This window comes from Falco cherrug, chromosome 6 (assembly GCF_023634085.1).
Source record: "Falco cherrug isolate bFalChe1 chromosome 6, bFalChe1.pri, whole genome shotgun sequence".
Lineage (NCBI taxonomy): Eukaryota > Metazoa > Chordata > Aves > Falconiformes > Falconidae > Falco > Falco cherrug.
This window is the reverse complement of record NC_073702.1, coordinates 70,949,917-70,970,335: the sequence shown is the minus strand read 5'-3', so window position 1 is coordinate 70,970,335 and position 20,419 is coordinate 70,949,917. Positions and strand designations below refer to the sequence as shown.

General features: G+C 49.1%; 1 protein-coding gene across 2 annotated transcripts in view; it reads right to left on the bottom strand.

Annotated features, from left to right (window-relative positions):
* Nucleotides 1-19,231, bottom strand: part of XKR6 (XK related 6) — a 212,574-nt gene extending 193,343 nt beyond the window's left edge. For both annotated transcript variants that reach the window (XR_008732825.1, XM_055714225.1), the window contains exon 1: nucleotides 18,323-19,231. Coding sequence is in view for 1 of the 2 variants with exons in the window: in XM_055714225.1 (XP_055570200.1) it covers nucleotides 18,323-19,053 (731 nt within the window). In the remaining variant the exon portion in view is untranslated. The remainder of the gene's footprint in view (nucleotides 1-18,322) is intronic.
* Between the last annotated feature and the right edge of the window lie 1,188 nt (nucleotides 19,232-20,419).

The following is a 20,419-nucleotide window of genomic DNA, read 5'->3' as shown; positions in this document are numbered from 1 at the left end:
CTGTCCATTAGCACATGCATCCCAGGTGGGAGACTGCATCTGATCCTGAGGGGTTATTACAATGCCATGTCTATTTTCAGAGCTGGGTTTCCCCACCTCCTGAAAGGTGCTCAGCTCTCTTTGCAGCAGTTGTAGAGCGCATGGGTATTTTTTAAGCAATCTTATCTATAAAATCTTTCACACTAAAACACGCTTCAACTGCAAAATAAATAAGACACACTAAAAACACCAACAGAAAAAGAGTATTTTCTCGACACATATTCCTAAAGCCCAATACGCACAAAACATTACCTAATAAAAATATCAAGAACAAACACAAGTTTTCCAAATCTTCTTCACTGCGCTATTCAGCCCAGCTTCTCATTTGACTGTAGTCTAGGTACTACCTTTAGCCAGAAGATACTGCTCATACAAACCCGAAGGATTTCCTGCAAGGATCTTCAAGTCTGATATGACACCAGGAAAGACCTTGGTCCTCCACATCTACACCACAGAGAAGCTGGAGAACTGACCTTGCAACATTCAGTATCTTGCTCCACTCAAAGACAAAAGTCTCCACAATTCATCTATGGAAAGGTACTTCTTGCACAGGTATTTTCTTCCTCTCTAAGGGGCAGAAACTCATTCCACTGGTTTCAGCTCTTCCAGGATAACTTAATATGTCTAGAGCTAAAGTTCAATTCCACACTGGAATTTGCATGGAAAAAAACAGCTGTAATTGTCCCATTCTCAGTTTTTGCGGGAAAAGAGTTTCAAACCCTCAGAATTCATGTCCTTCCATGGAAATCTCCCTGATCAAAACAGCAAGAAGACACCAAGTGAAGTAAAATTTTCAAAACAGCACTGAAGGAAATTTTGCCAAGCTTCAAAAGCCCTTAAAGGACTGAAGTATTCATCATGGGCTATTAAACACACGCCACCTCCTGCTCGGGAACTTTCTAAGCCATAAATGCCAGATGATGGCATGATAACCTGGAGGAAAATCATAATGCACCTGCCCAGATCCAACGCCTTTTCCTAGGCCACCTGTGCTCTCTTCTGTTCGCCATCAGAAACACGATAATGAGCTGCACGGCATTTTGGCCTGAGATCTCTGAAGATACAAATGCTTTGGTTGCACTTCCCTATACTCCCAGAAAAGCTCTTTCAAGTATTGTGAACTATTTTCAATAACTCGTAGGATTCAAAAAACTAAAAAAGGGTATTTTATGCTCAAATTGGAACTCCATCAAAAACACCAAACATCATGCTTCTTTGTGGTTTCTTCCTTTAACTCAGGCAGTCATCACAGATCACAGGGAACTCTGCACAAGAGCTAGTTATACCTGTCACCCAGAGCCCTGACCCGTTCAGGACACAGAGTTATTTCTCTAATTCACCAAAGCACGATCGAATGACTGCAGGACACCCCAGGAAAGCCCCCATCAAAGCCAACGCAGAGCAAGTAAACCCAGCACCAAGTTGGGAAGGACAGGGTAGCAGACTGCCTCATTTAGATAATCCCACTGTTTGACCCAAGGTAATGCAATCTTATCAGATAACAGAACTCCTGCGGGGGAACAAAATACGCATGAGATCATAAACTGACAAAAGCTGTCTTTGCTGACTGAACCCAGAGGTTTTAGATGTGTCTAACTCTTCACGTCTGCACATCAGCCCCAATGCTGTGGTCTGTGTAGCTGCAGAGATACACAGAAGGGGAAACACTGTATAGAGGAAAATAATAGCTACTCCACAAAGCTGGGTAAACAGCCTAATTTAAAGCATAAATTTCTTTTTATAATTCTACTCATATGATTAGGAAGAGTAATATATAACCTTTAATGGGCCAACAGTCATTTTGGCATTATCATTAGAATCATCGAGCAAAGGATGCATGAGCAAATTTTATGTTTGGGATGGTAAATTTTCATGGTCATTCCCTGCTCCTACGAATGTGCTTTTCTGAAATCTAATATAGTGCATAACAGTGCTTTCAGTAAAACCAGCCTTAACTTGTCAGGCTTTTAAGTTGCATTTGTATTTTGGACAGTCTCTTTCGTTGCTCTCTTCTCTGCTAGCTCTTCATTATTGGTTGGTAAATGACCTTAAATGACTTCTCCTGCAATTAATGTCTCCTTAACTTGAACTATTACTAGCTTCTCAGCCTCTGACACTTTTGCAAAACTTTCAGAAGTTACCCTCCCCCCAGTTTTGGGTTAATGTTAAGGGCCCTGAGCAGGAAGGCTGCCTGCTGCAGACCCAAGCCAGGACTAGCTGGTAGAAAAATTGGGCTAGCAAGGCTGCGTCACAGGCTGCTGGTGTTCAAGCCTCTTGTTTGAGCATTTGAAGATTCTTTGGCTAAGAAATGACAACAACGGGCTTTTCTTCCTTTGATTACTACTAGTTCTCACCTATTATGCCTGGCTGTCTGCTGAAGGAGCTGGCTGGGCTCAGATGGGCTAGCGGGGTATGGGCAGCTGCCAGGCACTGCCTCTGCATTTGAGGCAAATAAGGTGACAGTACCCAGGCTCCAAAAACGTGAAACTTTGTGAGGGTCAATTGCTGGATGTAACCCTAGCAGGTGATGCTCAAAAGAGCAGGCAGAGTCAGCCTGGGACAGCTAGGAGCTCTCCAGGCAAAATTCTTAGAGGACCCAACAAAGTCTGTGTGGAACAAAGGAAACACTGAAACCTAAAAAAAACCACAAACAAAAACACCAACCACAAAACCAAAAGGGTTGCTACTAGCTGGTTTCTGCCATTGAGCTCCATAAATACAGCAAGTAGTCCAACCCTGCTGGAGACATTCGGTTTAAAACAAAACAACGACCAGAGCAATTCAATGCACTAATTTTACACTGAAACCCCAGGTCCAGGAACAGGTAAGAGTCTAAATAAAACACTTGGACCTACCTCAGCATTACTGCTGAAGAAAACAACAATACCTGCCAAGGCAAAAGCTGAATACTCTCCCACAGATGGGAAATGGGTGAAGCGCAGAAAACAGAAGATGGGCAATGCCAAGGAAGGAGGACATCGCTCATCTCTGAGCTCTTAACAGATACAGGAGAACCACACCAACAGCACAAACACAAACTCAAACTTGCAGTTAGAGTTAACACAGATTAAAAGTTTTAATGAAAGGCTTCCTCTTGGAAAACGGACTGGAAGGAAAACAGATTATTTTTTTTTTTTAAAGATGACTGCTCTTTAAGCCTAATCAGTAAAAATCCACAGTTTTATGATGGTGAAATTGCTCCTAAGAATGCAGACTTCTATTTTGAGTGACTAACAGATGTTTTCGCTGAGGATTTAGGACAGGAAGAATACAAATGCAACAATAATAGCAGCCTAATGAAGTTTAGTCTTCAGTTAATTCACACAACCAATTAATGCTATACCCAGTGGAAAGTGTTACCAAGGCAAGAACCCTTTCTTTGACTGTCAGGGTCAATGCTAGGCAAAATATCCAGTCTGAACGCTTGCATTTTAATTCTTTATTAGGGAAGAGCAAGTATGCTGTTAAGACTGCTGTGGTCCTTCACAAGTAGTAACTTCACAGCAGCACACAAGAACACAGCACTGGATCCCAACCAGAAACATGGCCCCAATTCCAGTCTGGCTCCTCGAGCATTCAGAAGGCTTCAACAGCTTTCTGTTCAAGTCAGCACGGTTTTCAATGTAGGAAATGGCACTAACTACTGAATTTTCAGTTGGTGCATCCTCGTTCATTAATTCCTACATGGAATACTTCAGCTGTTCCCCTCCAAAACAGAAGTATGATTTTGCCTTTGCATTTCCCCCAAAACGTGCTTTCAGGACCGTCAAAGCAATTCATTCAAAGCAAAGAGATGTGACCTTCTCGGTCTTTTAGCACCTTTGTTGGAAGTGTTGGTTTACAAATCCCCTAATCCCCTGAAAGAAAGGGGAAAATAATCCAGTCCCAGGCAAAGAAGTCAGCAAAGCCATCAGAAATTAAACTTAAACCCTGAATTCAAACTCCCTGCTGCACTTACATAGCTCCCTGTAACTGTAGTAGCTTTTTTTGCTCTGAGGACCCAGTTAAATACCAAAAAGAAAAATATAAGTGTCAGAAATAATTTTCCCTCCCTGCTAAAAAACTGGTCACTTCCCCCAAGTACCACAAAGAGCCAGTTCCTGGTTAAAGGAGCAGCAGGGAATTCCAGTGAGATCTGTGTGTTCAAACAGAAAATTCAGTGGTTAATTCCAAGGCAGAGCTTGATCACAACAAGGAAAAATAATGAGAGCCTTTAACGAAGCTCTAATTGTGCAACAAGCCATACGGGGGGGGGCGGGGGAAGCACTTTTATAAATGGAATTATTAAACTCCAGAGCAGTAAAACAAGGACTAAAAACACGCTCTGCACAAATGGTAATAAAGCATCCATTAAGGTGGTGTTTTGAAGCATACTGGTGGAGGGATTATTCAGATAAATGATAGGTTACCTGGGCAGAGTTTTAGTATTAAAAAGCAGTGATCTTACTTTTTGCTCTCCTGAATTCTTGGAAGGACAATATTTCCCTTAGGGTTAATTTTTATTTTCTTACGAGAACTTGTGGGGTGTTTCAGCCCACCTCTGCAGACTCTCCTGCACATATGGGGCATTACTGGAAAGGACTAAGCAGTAATACCAGCCCTACAGGGTTCATTTGCCTCTTGTATTCACTGTCTGACAAGCAGATTTCAAACTAGTGTTTGCATCCCAACCAGAGAAGCCACACCAATTCTAGAGCAGCTGAGGAAATGTTTGAGAACGTTTGCATTTCGGGATGCCAAGATCTTCACACAATAAAACTGTAGTAGATCAACCGTAACTTTTTGCAAAATTGTAAATGACATCTGAAGTCATGGCTGTGTTCACCTACTGAAGGATGATTAAGCTGAAAATCTACAATTACTTCTAATCTTAAGTAACTGAAAGGATTTTAACTCCCAACATACAGTAGCTAAGATGTGATATTACTGGGAGCTTTTTGAAACCAATCAATAACTATTAAAGCTGGATCCCATCAGCTACCACCAGGTATTAGCCACTTTCTCAATATTTCAAGTGTTCAGTTATTCTTAGATACAGTTAAAGTAGTAAAATGAAGTGGTCTCATACTGACACTGCGATAAATATGAGATTAAATATAGAACAAATTTATTATTCCCTGAAGTCCTACTGAGTGTCCTGATTCTTCTGTACCCACAACAGTTAGTTTACTTTGATGTTTTATTATCCCAGATCTAAAGCGCACCATTGAAAAGCAAAGAGCGTGCTGGTTCAAAGCCACACCAGGAATGAAGCAAATGCCAAACTTGAACCTGCAGATTAAGATGATCGCCCTCTGACAGCCATCATGCCCCACTTAAAGCAAGTGGCATGCACACAGGAATGATTTGTGACACTGAGCGTGTGTGACACATCACAACACCCCTGCAGTGCCTGTGGGCTGTGAGAGGAACATGCCTGCAGGAGACTGTTTTTCCTAATACGCTGCTTTGAAGAAAGCAGAATAATCAACCCATTTTAAAACCACTGTTTTTAAGGGCTCTGAGGAGTTTTAAAGTAAATCAGCTAATTACTCAGCTTGCCTTAAAAAAAATAATTAACCCACAAATTAAGTTCAGCTGGGTCTGGGTGAAGATGGATGACCTCAGATGTGAACATTTCTGGCTTGCTGCTTGTCCTGCACTCCCAGGATGGTCCCAGCTTAACCCCACCGGGTCCTTACTTAAGACCAAATCATGAAGAAAACTGCAAGAACAATGAATCGCGTCCTCCCCCATCAGCATCCGAGCTGGATATATTCACAAGGACATGAGCGTTTGGGTCTCAGCAAGATGGACATGCCTGGGCATTTCTCCTTCCTCCATCACCCACCCAGGTTTCACCCTTAAGGATTAATACTTAAGTGATCCACTGAATATAAATCTCCCAAAGGTGGTATTTACAATCTAATCCCTTGAAGGGATCTGGGCTCCACTACTGGAGCACACGCGGGTCATAAAATAAATTTAGACCCGAACAGGTAAACCATATAGCCACATCCAAAAGCTAGAAGTGGATTTTGCTATAGATTCTGATAGGTTGGATACAACCTTCTCCAGCTGGGAAAAAACCTCACATATTCTCACAAGAAAATAAAAATTAACCCTAAGTAAGGGGAATATTTTCCTTCCAAAAGTGCTGCATCCTTCTGCGCTTCTCCTTGTGTATTAGGCAGGGATGCCACTGTCTGTGCAGCTCAACCACTATAAAAGCATTCCTGGCACCATTTTGACCAGGACCTACCAGCCCTCACCCCAGCAGCTCCTCGGCACTGCTCAGGAGTTGGCACAGCCCAGAAACCATTCCCAGCTGGCAGCCTGGAGTCAGCCACCCTGTCCCAAAAGCCAAGAAAGCTGAGCATGACAGAAACGGCCATGCTGTGCCAGCCCACCTCAGGGCCAAGGGACAAATCCTGCCACTATTTAGCTCCCAAGCAGAGATGCAGTCATTGACAGTGAGCTCCCAGCAAGCCAGACAAAGAAGGCTCTATGCTTGATGAGTGCACATGGTAGGATTTTGTGCATCTTTTATTGAAGGGAGCAAATTGAAGCAAGGGAAAGCAATGAGATGGACCCATGGAGGGGCTCTTGTGTCATCCAGAAGTGAGCTGCATCAGATTTGGGGCTGGAGCCTTTCCTGGCGTCAGCGGTACGATGTATTTGCGTCAATGCATGACAATGGAATCAGACTGACAAGGACTAAGGTAAGATTAAGCATTCAGGAAAAAAGCGTGTCCTTCACAAAAACAAGGGCGCGAAGGTCTATCATACTGCCTTTCCACACAGCCACGTGCCGATGCGAAAGCCTCAACCTCCAGCTCCCACTCCAGGTCTGATGCACATGACTTGGCAAAGCGCTGCTGCAGCTCTCTCCAAAGAAACCGTTTCTTCCCCAGCCCAGGTGTAACAAACCCCAGGAAATAAAGCATTAAAGCAACCTCTTCCCGTATCACCAAGTCAACGCGTCGGCATGACAGCCCGTATATGGTGACCTTACATCCCAATGTGTGTTCATGTCTTCCCTGGGCTTGTAGCCGTAGGTCTCCTGCAAGGGAAGAACGGATGCATTTCTGCAGCCAGTGCTTCGAGAGTCGTGGGCGCACACTGTTCCAAATTATTTCCATTCCTCATTAATATTCATAAATGAACCACAATACTGCGCCTTCAATCAGCCGTCACACACCACCCACGCTAGATGAAAGGACAACTACATGCGATAAGCAGTTTATTGGATAAAAGTTCCCTTTAGACAAGAAGACAGCTATTGCAACAGCGTAAAACTGATAGCATCCCATCACCAGTGTACGCGTGGAGGAAGTATCAGCAAATCTCCCTCTTTAAACCAGAGATTCAGCACAGAGAATGCACAATGCAATTATTATGTTAATTCATCTGCATTTTTCTGCCTGCTTGAGGCTTGAGCTGGAGGTAGGAACTTCAGTTTGAAACACTGGCATTTTGTGTCACCAAAACCGGCTACTTCGAAAACTTCAATCGACACCCAATTATACCATCAGTGTTTCAAGTTCAATGCCCTGTCCCTTCGGTCAGCATTGCTGCACCACCAGTCCTCAAACGGGGACAAAAGGTCCTTGCCCTTCAGCTTTGGCTTTTACCTACCATTTGCTCAAGCAAGATCCAGAAGGTGCTTTTCCCTATCCTCCTCCCCAAACTCTGCCTAGGTGGCAGAAAACAAGGATCTCATCTGCCCATGGAGAACACGGCCTGGGGATAAGAGACTGGCTGCAGCTGTTGAGCACCAGCCCAGCATGGACAATAAATTAATTAAAAAGACACCTGACAATCACGTCAAACCCAGGTATGGCGATGGAAAACATTTAGTCTGTAACACCACATTCCCCCCTCACCACCAGATGGAAAACTAGTATTTTCCAGTGATAATGGCAATTGGTTAAAACGAGCAGAGAAAGGTTTATTGCCCACCAGTTTCCAGAGCCATTTGGCTCCTCAGCCACAAGGGACTGAAATGGTCTGCCCAAAAAAAAGCGTATTTACACCCATTGCCAGAAAGGGAAAGTATAAATATTTCCAAAGCTTTATGAAGGCTAGTACTTACAGTCATGCTTTGAAAGAGAAAGAATAAAGCAAAATATTCAATTAGAAAAAATTACTATAATTGCAGGTTCTATTTTATCCCTTCATTAAAGCAATAAAGTGCCTCGCAATATTGCTGAGCTGGGATACAGAGCTTAGTGCTACTTAACATTTTAATATACATCCAGGGGGGGCTAATTTAATTTAGATCTGCACGAGGGTCTTCTCCTCCTCCCTGGCCCCTACTGCCTCCCCCTACACTTCTTAAAATATGGCTGGATATAAATGCATGCCTCTCCCCCATGCCAAGTGAAGTATACGCAGAGCTGAGGCTGGACATAAATTCTGACACACACTAGCACAGCACCAAGGAGGACATCGAGCACATACATGCACAGCTCCACACATACAGATGCCCTGTTAAAAGTGTGTTGCGTGCACCTGAAAGTTCTGGCACATGAATATTTTTTTTTTCCATTGGAAGAAAACATCCAATTTCTGCTCCCCCAATATTGGACAAAATCCTCTTGGAAATGTAAAACCATACCATTTGGCTCTAATAGCACATTAATCCCATGGGAAAGGATTTACTATTGAAAGTCACTGAGCAAGCAACTGCTGAGGCTGAAGAAGGCGGCTCTTACTCCCAGCCCTGGTTCTCGCCACGCTTTCCCCACACTACAATGCTACAAGTCGTGGTTTTCTGAATACAACCTCGTTCCTCCCTACAACAGAAGATAAGTGAATCTTATTTTAGGGAGCTCTTCATCCTTTTAATTAAACAAATTAATATCACTTCTCCATATCTCATAGCCTCTATTATCTTTTGTGAACTCCTACAATTCTGTTGTAAAGATATACTGAAAAAGCCCTAATTGAGATAATCTCTGGAATGCAAGAGTTGGTATATTTTTAGCCATGTTTTAGAACTATTTTCCCTTTGTTTCTGGAATGCCTCCCATCCTTCCCCCCATGCCAGACTGTTTACATTATTTAAATGCCTTCTGCTTATACCACTCTTCACAATTTTTACTTCAACAACATCGGCCTCCGTTGCTCTTTTTTCCTTCGCTTAGACATAACTGGGATGAATTCCAATCCCAAACTCAAAAACCACTCCTGGTGCTTCACTGCTGTCTTCCGTGTTTGGTACACCAGGCAATGTATTACTGCCAGTCCTATCATCCAAGACTGCTGGGGGGGGGGGGGGGGGGGGGGTGGGGGGGGGGCGGGCGGGGGGTAACCAAGCACAAAGAGTTAAACTGTTCTTCTTTTATAACAGAAACTGGCGAAATGGTGATTTTCCCAGACACTGGAATTCTCTGCAAACTCACAGGGATACTTGTCAACCCCCTGTTTTAGCAGACAAGCCTGAGCCATCCACTGAGAGGATGTGGGAGCCTATCACTCCTCTCTTTTTGCAGACAGCCACAAAGTCCAGCACCCACTGTGCAAGCAGAAGCATGGCTTGGTATCCCTGCCCACTGCTGCCCTATAGAAAACCTCATTGAGCAAGACCTGCAAGCTGAAGAAGGCCCCGGCAGCTGGCCACACCCCTCCATCACTTGGGTTCAACTTGCTTTTTTCCACAGGTTTAATTAGAAAGGTGATAAAGGCAGCTCCAGGTGCCAAAGCCTTTTGCATTGTGGCTCCTGAAGAGTTTTTAATAAGAGTTCTGCCAAATTGGTGAGGGTTTTACAGCAATTTTTTTCCCGCATCAAGATGACCTCCAAAGGTAGAAAAGGTGATATAGCAGAACAGCCTACTGAGGTTTTTCCAGCATGAGTACAGACCTCTGCAGTATTAATTTAAGCCTGTTCACAACCAGCTTGTTTTCCTTAGTCCCCGTTCACAGATCATCTACGGCAGGGCACTAAGGCAGCATTTATGGCAGGGCACTAAGGCAGCATTTATGATGCACTCCTGTCCAAGTCCCATTTCCCATGGGGTTTTGGAACAAGTGAGAAGATGCCTATTCTCTCAACCCATCCTGTGCCGAAGGCGGTACAATACTCAGATATTTATTTGGGATGTAAAAATCCGCAACAACCTCCACAGCAGGTAAACCGAATCATCATAACGTGCAATTGCGCAAGCAGAGCGGAGCAGAGGAAGAGGAGGTCCTTGCAATAAAGGCTCTGGACTTGGATACAGGAGGTTTCAGTGAAGCTGCCAATTCCACAAAAGATCTTCTGTGCAGCTGAAGTCACTTAAGGACAGATTGTGAATATGTCATGGGTGAACCTGAGCTCTCACAGATTTCAAAAGAAAGGAGATGTGAGGAGAAGCACAGTCTTCAGGTCCCATTATAGTTTTGGGGACACATTTAAGATTGCCTCTCACTCTATTTTTTGTTTCTTGGACGAGATCCAATTTTGCTCTAACAGAGCTGCTGGTTCAGCTAGGGCTTCAAGACACGGATGCAAGGAGTAATACACCCATTTATACCAAAATAATGAAAGCACTCAGTCCACAGGTCAGATTTGCCCAGGGGACTCCTGAGACTCCTCTCAAGCAATGAAGATGTGGCTCCTACACTACAGCAGTTATGGATAACCAAACATAGGTTGAAACCAGGATATAGGGTGATGGGCAATACAGATCCGCAGAGTCGGGGGAGTTCAAGCCATGAGGAGGAGCTGCAGCAGGCTGCTACCAGCTGCCCTGGGTCACAGCCATTTGGCTCAGTCCCACAAACCAGATTTTCGGAGCATCCTTGACACTGCAGGCAGACCTGTCCCCAAGGACATGGGATGTGCCTGTTGACCTGCCTGGCAAAGATCAGGCTGTTCTGCTCCACGGGGTAAGAAACACAGCTGTTCTTCTACCGCTGGACTGCCACTAGGTTTCAGGATTTTCTAAAGATCCTTCTCCCCCAGGGAAGTTCTTTCCCTGTTTTCTTGAGATCCAGTTTGGAAAAGCATCTCAGTGCCCTAAAGCAGGCATAGCAGACTAGGGCATCAGACCGAATCCCAACACATCAGAAGAAGATGGGTCAATGAAGTAACAATATTTGGCACATGTTCTTTGCTTATACCTTTAATCACAATTTAATTTTATCCCCAGCTATACCAAAGCATTACTCTGATTCATAGTTACTTCTGCCTAAAACCTTTCAGGTATTAAAACACTGGCTTATACGACCACTGATTTTCATGACAGTGAGGTGCTAAAAATCAAGTCAGGATTCAAGGGAAATAAAGCTAAATGAAAGTACACGGAGAAGTTCTGTGAGGGATCCAGACTTGTCCATAGGCTCACCTTCATTCCCCAAAGAAAATTACACATTTGACATCCAATTTCTGTTCCTTGCAGTCTCAAGACAGCAAAAGCAGCTCTCCTCCAAAGTGATGCTTTATCACCATCAGTTCTACCTCCATCCTTTTCATTAAAAGAAATGCTCCCTGAATAACCTACATTTGTACTGAGAGGAGAACCACTGCAAGGAATATAGCTAGCTCAATGCAGCTAAAAGCAAAATGGAAGTGTCTAGAAAGGTGGAAAATAGAGAGCTTATAATTTCAACATACAAAAAAGATGAGCCATCATTCCCCCCTCCCTTGGCACCCTGCCTCTCCTCCACCAGGAAAGGCACTTTTAGGTTGCCACTGGCATTAAAGAGGAAACTGTAGGGCACTTGGAAAAAAAAGGCATGACCGTCTTTCCTAGAGTTCAGCATGAAGCTTTAGCAACTGAAAAGGGACGCTCTGGTCAAAGACCACGCGGGTAGCAGCACTTAGTAAAGCAGCCTGCAACCCAACTTCAAAGCAGCCATCTGCTCTTACAGTTATTGGACTCCTGGAGATGGTCTCTTGAAAACACGTAGCACCGGTGTCCTTGCCTTGAAAGCCATAGGAACTTCATGCTGGTTCCAGTAAGAACAAAGTCAGGTCACCAAAGCATTTCTGTTTCCCCTTCCTCCTCCCCAAATACCACAGCAGAGAGGTGACTAGCTGCTGTCACTGCACAGCCACCTTACCCACGGAGCACCTCCTGCCCACATGGCTTTTCCTCAACAGCACCTCCACAGAGTCACACAATGGTCAGGGTTGGAAAGGACATCTGGAGATCTAGTCCAACCTCCTGCTAAAGCAGGTTCTCCCAGAGCAGGCTCCACAGAATTGAGTCCAGGCAGGTTTTGAATGTCTCCAGAGAAGGAGACCCCACAACCAAGAGGAAACCAAACTCCAGTTTCTCCTCTGAATCCCACTCACCCACCTACCCAAGCCATGCTGTCACTGCAGAAACGCTGAAATACATGGGAAGGCGAGCTCCCAACAGGTCAAGGGCTGAACAGTTATTTCTCCCAAGAAAACGTTTAGAGAAAACTCTGCCCTCCCAAGGCTGGCACCGCCGATCTGCTTCAACGTCTGTGGTTTGACCCCCTCTAGTGGGTAGCACTCAACAAGACACAGAGCCTTACCACCACCCCGCAAACAATGGAGACCCTACTCAAGTGATAAAGCCTTTTTTCATTATGATGATGGTGATTTTCCAACACACAAAACCTACCTGCCTTGCACTTCAGATTCAATGTCTTTGGACCACTACACTCAAAGCCCAGAGATCCCATGGAAAACTCTTAGAAATGGAGGCAGAGGGGGTAAGGTTTTGGGAAGGAAGAACCACCTTGCTGACAAAAACAAACCACCACCATATACCCCAGACCCGATTTTGTAGGGAGAACATATTTATCATCTATCCCAGAATGTCTTCTCTATGCCAACTTGTCAAAAGCTGACAAAACTCCATACTATAAAAGCAAGCTGTTAAAACTTGGCTAAAGGGAAAAACTTAGCTGCCAGACAAGCTAACCAGAAAAAGCTGAAAAAAACATTTGAGTATGCCAGGGAAGGCAGTAAATTTACAGAACGTCTCTACAGAGCTGATCATCGCAAACCAAGACAATGAGGCAGTATTAGGTCAGCAGCTTCTCGTTCATCTGTCATTTGACAAGCAGATGTCTCCCACTTCCAGGGACTTGGGTAGGTTATCTTAAAGAGTTGTAGCTGCCTGTATTTTTTAACTATCTGAAGTAGCATGTATCTAACTCACGTTCATCCCAGAACAAAGTATTTTAGTAGAGCCTAAACCCACTCATTACATAGTAATTAAATACCCCATATTCCGTTTAAACCCATTGATTCGTCCTTCCACCTCCAGGCATGCCGAAAGATGAACAACTCATAAATTTGGCCTTTTCACTAATGAACAAGATGTCAAGCCTTTGCCTGAATTTCAGGAATTTTTCTTTTAGTCACACACATACATAAGGTGGTTTTAATGTCAAAACAGTGACAAAGGTTGCTCTGATTTGGTTGATTGGTTTTTTTTACAGGATGTTTTCCTTCTAAATATGTATTCAAATCAGTTTTAAAAGCAAAACCTACAAACATATTACATTCAAGCCACAAAACTTACCATTACTGACAGTTTAACAGACACAGCGATTTCCAGCTGATCAGCATTCATTTTAGCTCAAACTCTACATACTGTTAATCCAATGGAATCCAATAATGTTTTCTTTAATAGCATGCCGCAACCCAAAGGATCGTACTTTATACTCTAAACCTTGTATTCCAGGACAGCAATCATGACCCACTAACCCACTTATAAGAGAGGTTAAAGAAAGGTACATCAGACATAGAAGTTAGACTCTTGTCATTAATACAACTTGTGCAACCATCCAAGATACAAAAACTTCAGGTCAAAACTATTTCTCCAGAATTTACACAGCTGAATGGCTTCAGCGAAAGCAACAGCCCTGGCAAGCTCTGACAGCCAGCCCGCCTTTCGCCTATTTCCAGCAAAACCACAGCACTGCAACATCCCTCCTCAATGAACAGCCCTTCTGCAGCTTGCAGCGCAGCAGCTCAATAGTGAGCGTAACGTGCCCCAACTGGCATCCTTTGCTTTTTGGACAGCCTGGCTGAATTGTTCTAGTCCTCAAGATAATCTAAGAGATGTGAGATCAAAGAAGAAAATTGTAGATCTATAAAGGTAAAAATGCCAGGACCTGAGCTTTATCAGTTGGAATGCCAACTACTTCAAGCAGTTAGTTGATCATACTACTTCAAGCATGAATTAAAAATATAGAGAGACACATATACATATATGTATACATACACACAGATTTTTACAACATATATGTATACTTTCTTCCCAGCAACCACTATAGGCAGGCAGTATTAACACAGCCTCTGGTTCTCAGCTGAGCAAGAAACAACCACAAAAAACCCAGAAATATCACTAACTGCTCCCTGCCCCATACTTGCACTGCCTCCTCAGCACTCCTGCCTGGTCACAATTCACACTCTGAACAGGACAAGAGAGAACATGAACAGAAAATAAAGCCCCCATCCAGACTGCTCAAAAACAAGCTACTTCTCCCACAGTCCGGACAAAATGAAGAGACAACCCTTCTAAAATAAGAGGCTGATGTACATTTATATTTCTGCCATAAAATGTTATTTATTCATCATCTTACCAGCAAGTCTTCGCAACATTTAGGAAAAGAAGTCCTTATAGGAACTGTGCTATCCCCCAAACTAAACCCCAGATTACCTAACATATTCAGGACAAGGATTTCAGTACAAGTCCAACCTGCCCTCCTCCCCCCCCAATTCTCTATGACACCGCTTCCAGCTGCTGAGCAACAGCCACAACAGCCTCTACGCTATGTGCAAGTCACAGCGCGTATCCATGATCACGCAGGAAACCTGGCTCAGTGGGTGCATTACGCACTAACTTACATCGTCCCAGGTCTTCCTCCTTCATCCCCAGGTCAAAACTTCTCACCAGCTTAAAGCGACTTAGCTGCAGGCAAACACCGCTAGAGCACTGCTTTCTGGTATTAGTCCCATCACCACATTCAAAACTAATTTTAATGGTGTTTGTAATAGCTACAGTGGGAATGCAAGAAGACACCCTCGTGGAGGCTAGCCCACAGATCCCATGAAGTTAATTCTTGTTTTGGTCAGGTACTGGGAGCCAGCTCCACACTGACAGTGTTGCCCAGTGTGCCTTAAAAAGCAGCAGCCATGTGCTAGAGGGATTAGCAACCAACAGAGGAGAAAGCTCCTTTATTTAACCTAACGTGATCCGGTCCATAGAGCTTCTTTTCAGTCCCTTTTGGCAGTCCCAGCCCTGCACAGCCTTGGAACCAAACGTTTTTCCTCTGCATTAACAAAGCAGGGAAAAGCATGGGCAACTTCAGCGTTGGTTCTTCACATGAGCAAAAAGAAAAGAAAAAAAAAAATCACCCCTGCACATGCACCCCTCCCCATCTCTGCCTGCATCCCTTCAGCATCCCCCTCCCTACCTGTTCACTCAAGTATTCCAAGGCATGGAGTATTTTTGCGAACACCAGCTTTCACCACAGCTAATACACAACAAATTCTTCTGCCTGGCTCCAAGAGGGGAAAAATCCAACTTGCCAGAGGAGCATCTGCATCAAGAACTGCTTTTGCTGATGGGATCAGCACTCGAGAGTACCAGGGAAAGCAGGAGAAAGGGTCACATACTAATTCATCATCTTCATGCATCACCCGCAGACATCCCCCTCCCGCCATCCCCCAGCCCAAATCTTGGCCACAACAACAACAAAACAAACAAACAAAAAAAGAACAACCCACAAGCAGAAGTTGAGAACAAATGTGCTTTGAACGCTACACAAATGACATTGAAGATGCAGAAGAAATATGCATGTTGCTGTTGTGCTGCACGATTTCATAGGCTTATTTCCTAGGTATACATTTCATGCACCCTTCCCACACAGATCCTCTCCCCTTCACCCCTTAGGTTTTCTTAAAAAAAAAACCAAAAACCAAAACACACAACCCTCTCTGATCCCTAAGGATTATTTTAAAAGCTACAAGACCTATTCAACCCCATCTGCAGCCTCTTCCCCACAGTCTAACCCATCCATGGGGTGGAGGGGTGCATCCACCACCCCGTGACAGAACCCTGAAAGCTCCCTCTACCCTCCCTCAACCACCCCTTCCAACTTAAAACCCCACGCCCCATCTCAGAGGATGCTGGGCCATGCTAGGTCTTTACAGTTGTCCTTACAACACCCCGTTCTGTAAGACCGACATCTCTGTGGTGGTGTTTGCATCTACAGGCTTTCATCCTGGAGAATCCCTCCCCGCCTCCTCCCACATCTCTTTTTGGGGAGGATAACGCAATTTCCAGCTCACTCTGGAAGATGCTTTTTTATTCTCATGGAGCCCGGGGTCACTTCCCAAACCCTTCCTCCGGCCAGTGTCTTCTCTACCCCAGGACCTCTCCTGCTGGGGTGGGGGAAACAGTCCCCGTCCCTGACCTTGTCTCACACCAGCAACCCCAACACCATCCCCACTCCCCTGCCACCTGGCCAAGAAGGTTTCTTCTTTTGCTAAAGCCACATTCAAGGTATCATGCTGTGTTCTTCCACTCCCACAACCTGCACCTTCGGTGCACCAGGGGGGTCAGCAAACCAGGGGGCTCCCTCTCCGTCAGGTGGGGAGAAGCAATCAGGGGCAGATGCAACCCCTCATCCCCTCCTCTACAGGGGGTTCGATCCATGCCAAGACACCAGCCCTCTGGGAACAGCACATCCCAGCACTCGGCAGCCGAGGGTCTGCCCCCTGCCCCTACCACAGACCCTCTCTGGAGAAGCCCCCTGTGTTCTGTGGAGCCTTTTTCTTGCCACTCTGCTCTCCAGCTCCAGCAGGGGAGCGGTGGGGCAAGCCCTGCCCAGGGCCACAGGACCTCCCTCTGCAGCACTGCTGGTGCAAGGGTCACCCCCAGCCCCAGGCCCGCCTTCACGCTGTCAAGCATGGGGTGTCCCCCCAAACACACACCATCCCCCGTCAGGAAGAGCAGCTCCAGCCCGCCCTCCCCATCCTGCCCCATGTCTGTGGGGTGACGAGAGCCCACTCCATCCCTTGAGGCACCATCTACAGCCCCATGGAGCTAGAACCACTTCCACCCCCCCATGCTGCGGGGTGCACTGAGCCATGTTCCCCTCCAGGCCATGAGGTGACAGCAGCCCCTACTCCCTTCTCCCCAGACCCACACACTCACTGGGGGGGCATCTCTCCTCCCTTTGGGGCTCTCCTCAGTGAAGCAAGGGTCACCGCAAATCTCTACACGGAGGGCACTGACCCACGTCCTGCTTGAAGCAATGAAGCCCACTCCTCCCACCTCAGCCCCACAGACACCTTTTTAGGGAACTTCTCTTCCCCTTGGATGTCCTCTCAGCACAAGGGGGGCCCCGACAACTCCTCTGCCTGGGGGAGCACTGTCCCATGTCCACCTCAGACCATGAGGTGACAACGACCCCCACGTCCCCCCACCTCAGCACACACACCCCCTGGCTCATTCTGTGGGAATCTGTCCTCCCTTTGGGTCTCTCCTCACCCGAAGTGGGAGTAACTCCCAGATCTCCCCTCCTCCACATGGGGGACACTGCACCAACCATGACCACCTCAGACCATGAGGTGACACTGACCCAAGTCCACCTCAGACCATGAGGTGACAGCAACCCCCATCCACCCCACCTCCGCCTCAAAGCACAAAATGACACTGACCCACGTTCACTTCAGACGATGAGATGATGCTGACCCATATCCACTTCAAACCGTGAGGTGACAGTGATGCCCATCCACCCCACCTCAGCCAGGGGACAGTGACCCACCTCCACCTCAAACCACAAGGTGACAGTGATGCCCATCTGCTCCACCTCAGCTAGGGGACAATGACCCACCTCAGACCACGAGGTGACACTGACCCCCACAGGCCCCACCTCAGCCAGGGGACAGTGACCCCCATCCGCCTCAAACCACGAGGTGACAGTGACGCCCATCTGCCCCACCGCAGCCAGGGGGCACCGACCCACCTCAGGCCACGAGGTGACACCGACCCACGTCCAGCTTGGGCCACGAGGTGACACTGACCCGCGTCCATCTCCGAGCCGACCGCTACCCCCGCCCGCCCCGCCTCAGCCCGGTGACACCGACCCACGTCCACCCCAGACTAGGAGCTGACAACGGCCCCCGCCCGCCCCGCCGGGGCCAGGGGCCGCCGATCCACCTCAGGCCACGAGGTGACAGCGCCGCCCGCCCCGCCTGGGCCGGGGCACAGCGACCCGCGCCCGGGGCGCGCCGCCCCACCGCCATGTCGGGCGACGCGCTGACGGCCATCCCCGCTCCCCGCCAGGTCCGGGGGGGTCCCCGGCCGCCCGCCTTACCTCCAGACCTGCCCCATCTGCAGCAGGTGGATGACGGACTGCCAGACCCAGACGGAGATCCTGCAGAGGCGCTGCGCCCCGGGGGTGGCGGTGCCGCCGACTCCTCCTACCCCGCCGGCGGGTCCCCCCCGGCGGCCGGCGGCCCCCATCATGGGCGGCCCGCGGCTGCTGAGGCCCTGCACGGCGCCCAGCCCGCCGCCCGTGTAGTCCTGCACGAACCAGCGGAAGCTGAGGATCTGCACCAGCACCGAGGGCAGCAGCACGAAGGCCAGCGTCAGGCCGCACCAGACGTAGTCCCGCCGGCCGTAGTGGTGCAGCGCCAGCCACAGGTCCGTGCCCACGTCCCCCAGCAGCACCAGCAGCGCCAGCACGATCCACAGGCAGTCCAGCCACGGCCGCTCGCCCGCCTCGCCGGCCTCCGGCGCCCGCGGCGGCCCCTCGGCGGCGGGGCGGGGGGCCAGCGGCTCGGCGGCGGCGGCGGCGGCCGCCCGCCCGAAGAGGTTCCGCAGGCAGGCGCTCCGGCAGCCCCAGTAGCACGACGACGTGTTGCAGCAGTGGCAGATGTGCAAGGAGCTGCTGCCGCCCGGCTCCTCCGCGCCCTCGGCCGCCGCTGCCCCGACGCCGCCGCCGCAGACGCCCGCCGCCGCCGCCGCCGCCGCCTCGTCCAGGTTGTGCAGCTGGGCGAAGCCCACGCCGCCGCCGCCGCCGCCGCCATCCGACTTGGCCGCCATCTTGCTGCCGCCGCCGCCGCGTCTCCGGCCCCTTCGCCGGGCGCGCTCGCTCGCTCTGCCCCCCCCGTCCCCACTCCCGGCACCCCCCCACCCGCCGCCCGCCCGCCTGCCCGCCCGCCGCTTCCGGGGGCGGCGCTTCCGCGCCCGCGCAGGACGGGCCGGGCCGCCTAGCGACCGAGCGGGGCAGCGCCGCGGCCGGACCCCGCCGGCACACAGCGCGCCGGGCCGCCGCAGGGCACCGGGCACCGGGCACCGCCCGCGGTGCTGCCCCGCGCCCTCGGCCCCCGCGCTCGGTGCCGCTCCCTCCCCGCACCCCTGCACCCCCGCTGCCAGCTCCATTGCACCGGTTCCTTTGCACCTGCTCCCACTGCTGCCCTCTGCTTGCTCCCATTGCACCAGTTCCCCTTGCACCTGCACCCGCGGCTGCCGTGTGCTTGCTCCCATTGCACCAGTTCCCCTTGCACCTGCTCCCACTGCTGCCCTCTGCCGCGCTCCCATTGCACCAGTTCCCCTTGCACCTGCACCCCCTGCTGCCCTCTGCCCGCTCCCATTGCACCAGTTCCCCTTGCACCTGCACCCCCTGCTGCCCTCTGCCCGCTCCCATTGCACCAGTTCCCCTTGCACCCGCTCCCATTGCACCAGTTCCACTTGCACCTGCACCTCCTGCACCTGCTCCCACTGCTGCCCTCTGCTTGCTCCCATTGCACCAGTTCCCCTTGCACCTGCACCCGCGGCTGCCGTGTGCTTGCTCCCATTGCACCAGTTCCCCTTGCACCTGCACCCGCGGCTGCCGTGTGCTTCCTCCCATTGCACCAGTTCCCCTTGCACCTGCTCCCACTGCTGCCCTCTGCCGCGCTCCCATTGCACCAGTTCCCCTTGCACCTGCACCCCCTGCTGCCCTCTGCCCGCTCCCATTGCACCAGTTCCCCTTGCACCCGCTCCCATTGCACCAGTTCCACTTGCACCTGCACCTCCTGCACCTGCTCCCACTGCTGCCCTCTGCCCGCTCCCATTGCACCAGTTCCCCTTGCACCTGCACCCACGGCTGCCGTGTGCTTCCTCCCATTGCACCAGTTCCCCTTGCACCTGCTCCCACTGCTGCCCTCTGCCCCGCTCCCATTGCACCAGTTCCCCTTGCACCTGCACCCCCTGCTGCCCTCTGCCCGCTCCCATTGCACCAGTTCCCCTTGCACCCGCTCCCATTGCACCAGTTCCACTTGCACCTCCTGCACCTGCACCCACTGCTGCCCACTGCACCAGTCCCCTTACACCAGCACCCGCTGCTGCCCTCTTCCTCGCTCCCATTGCACCTGCACTCCCTGCTGCCCTCTGCCCCACTCCCATTGCGACAGTTCCCCTTGCAGCA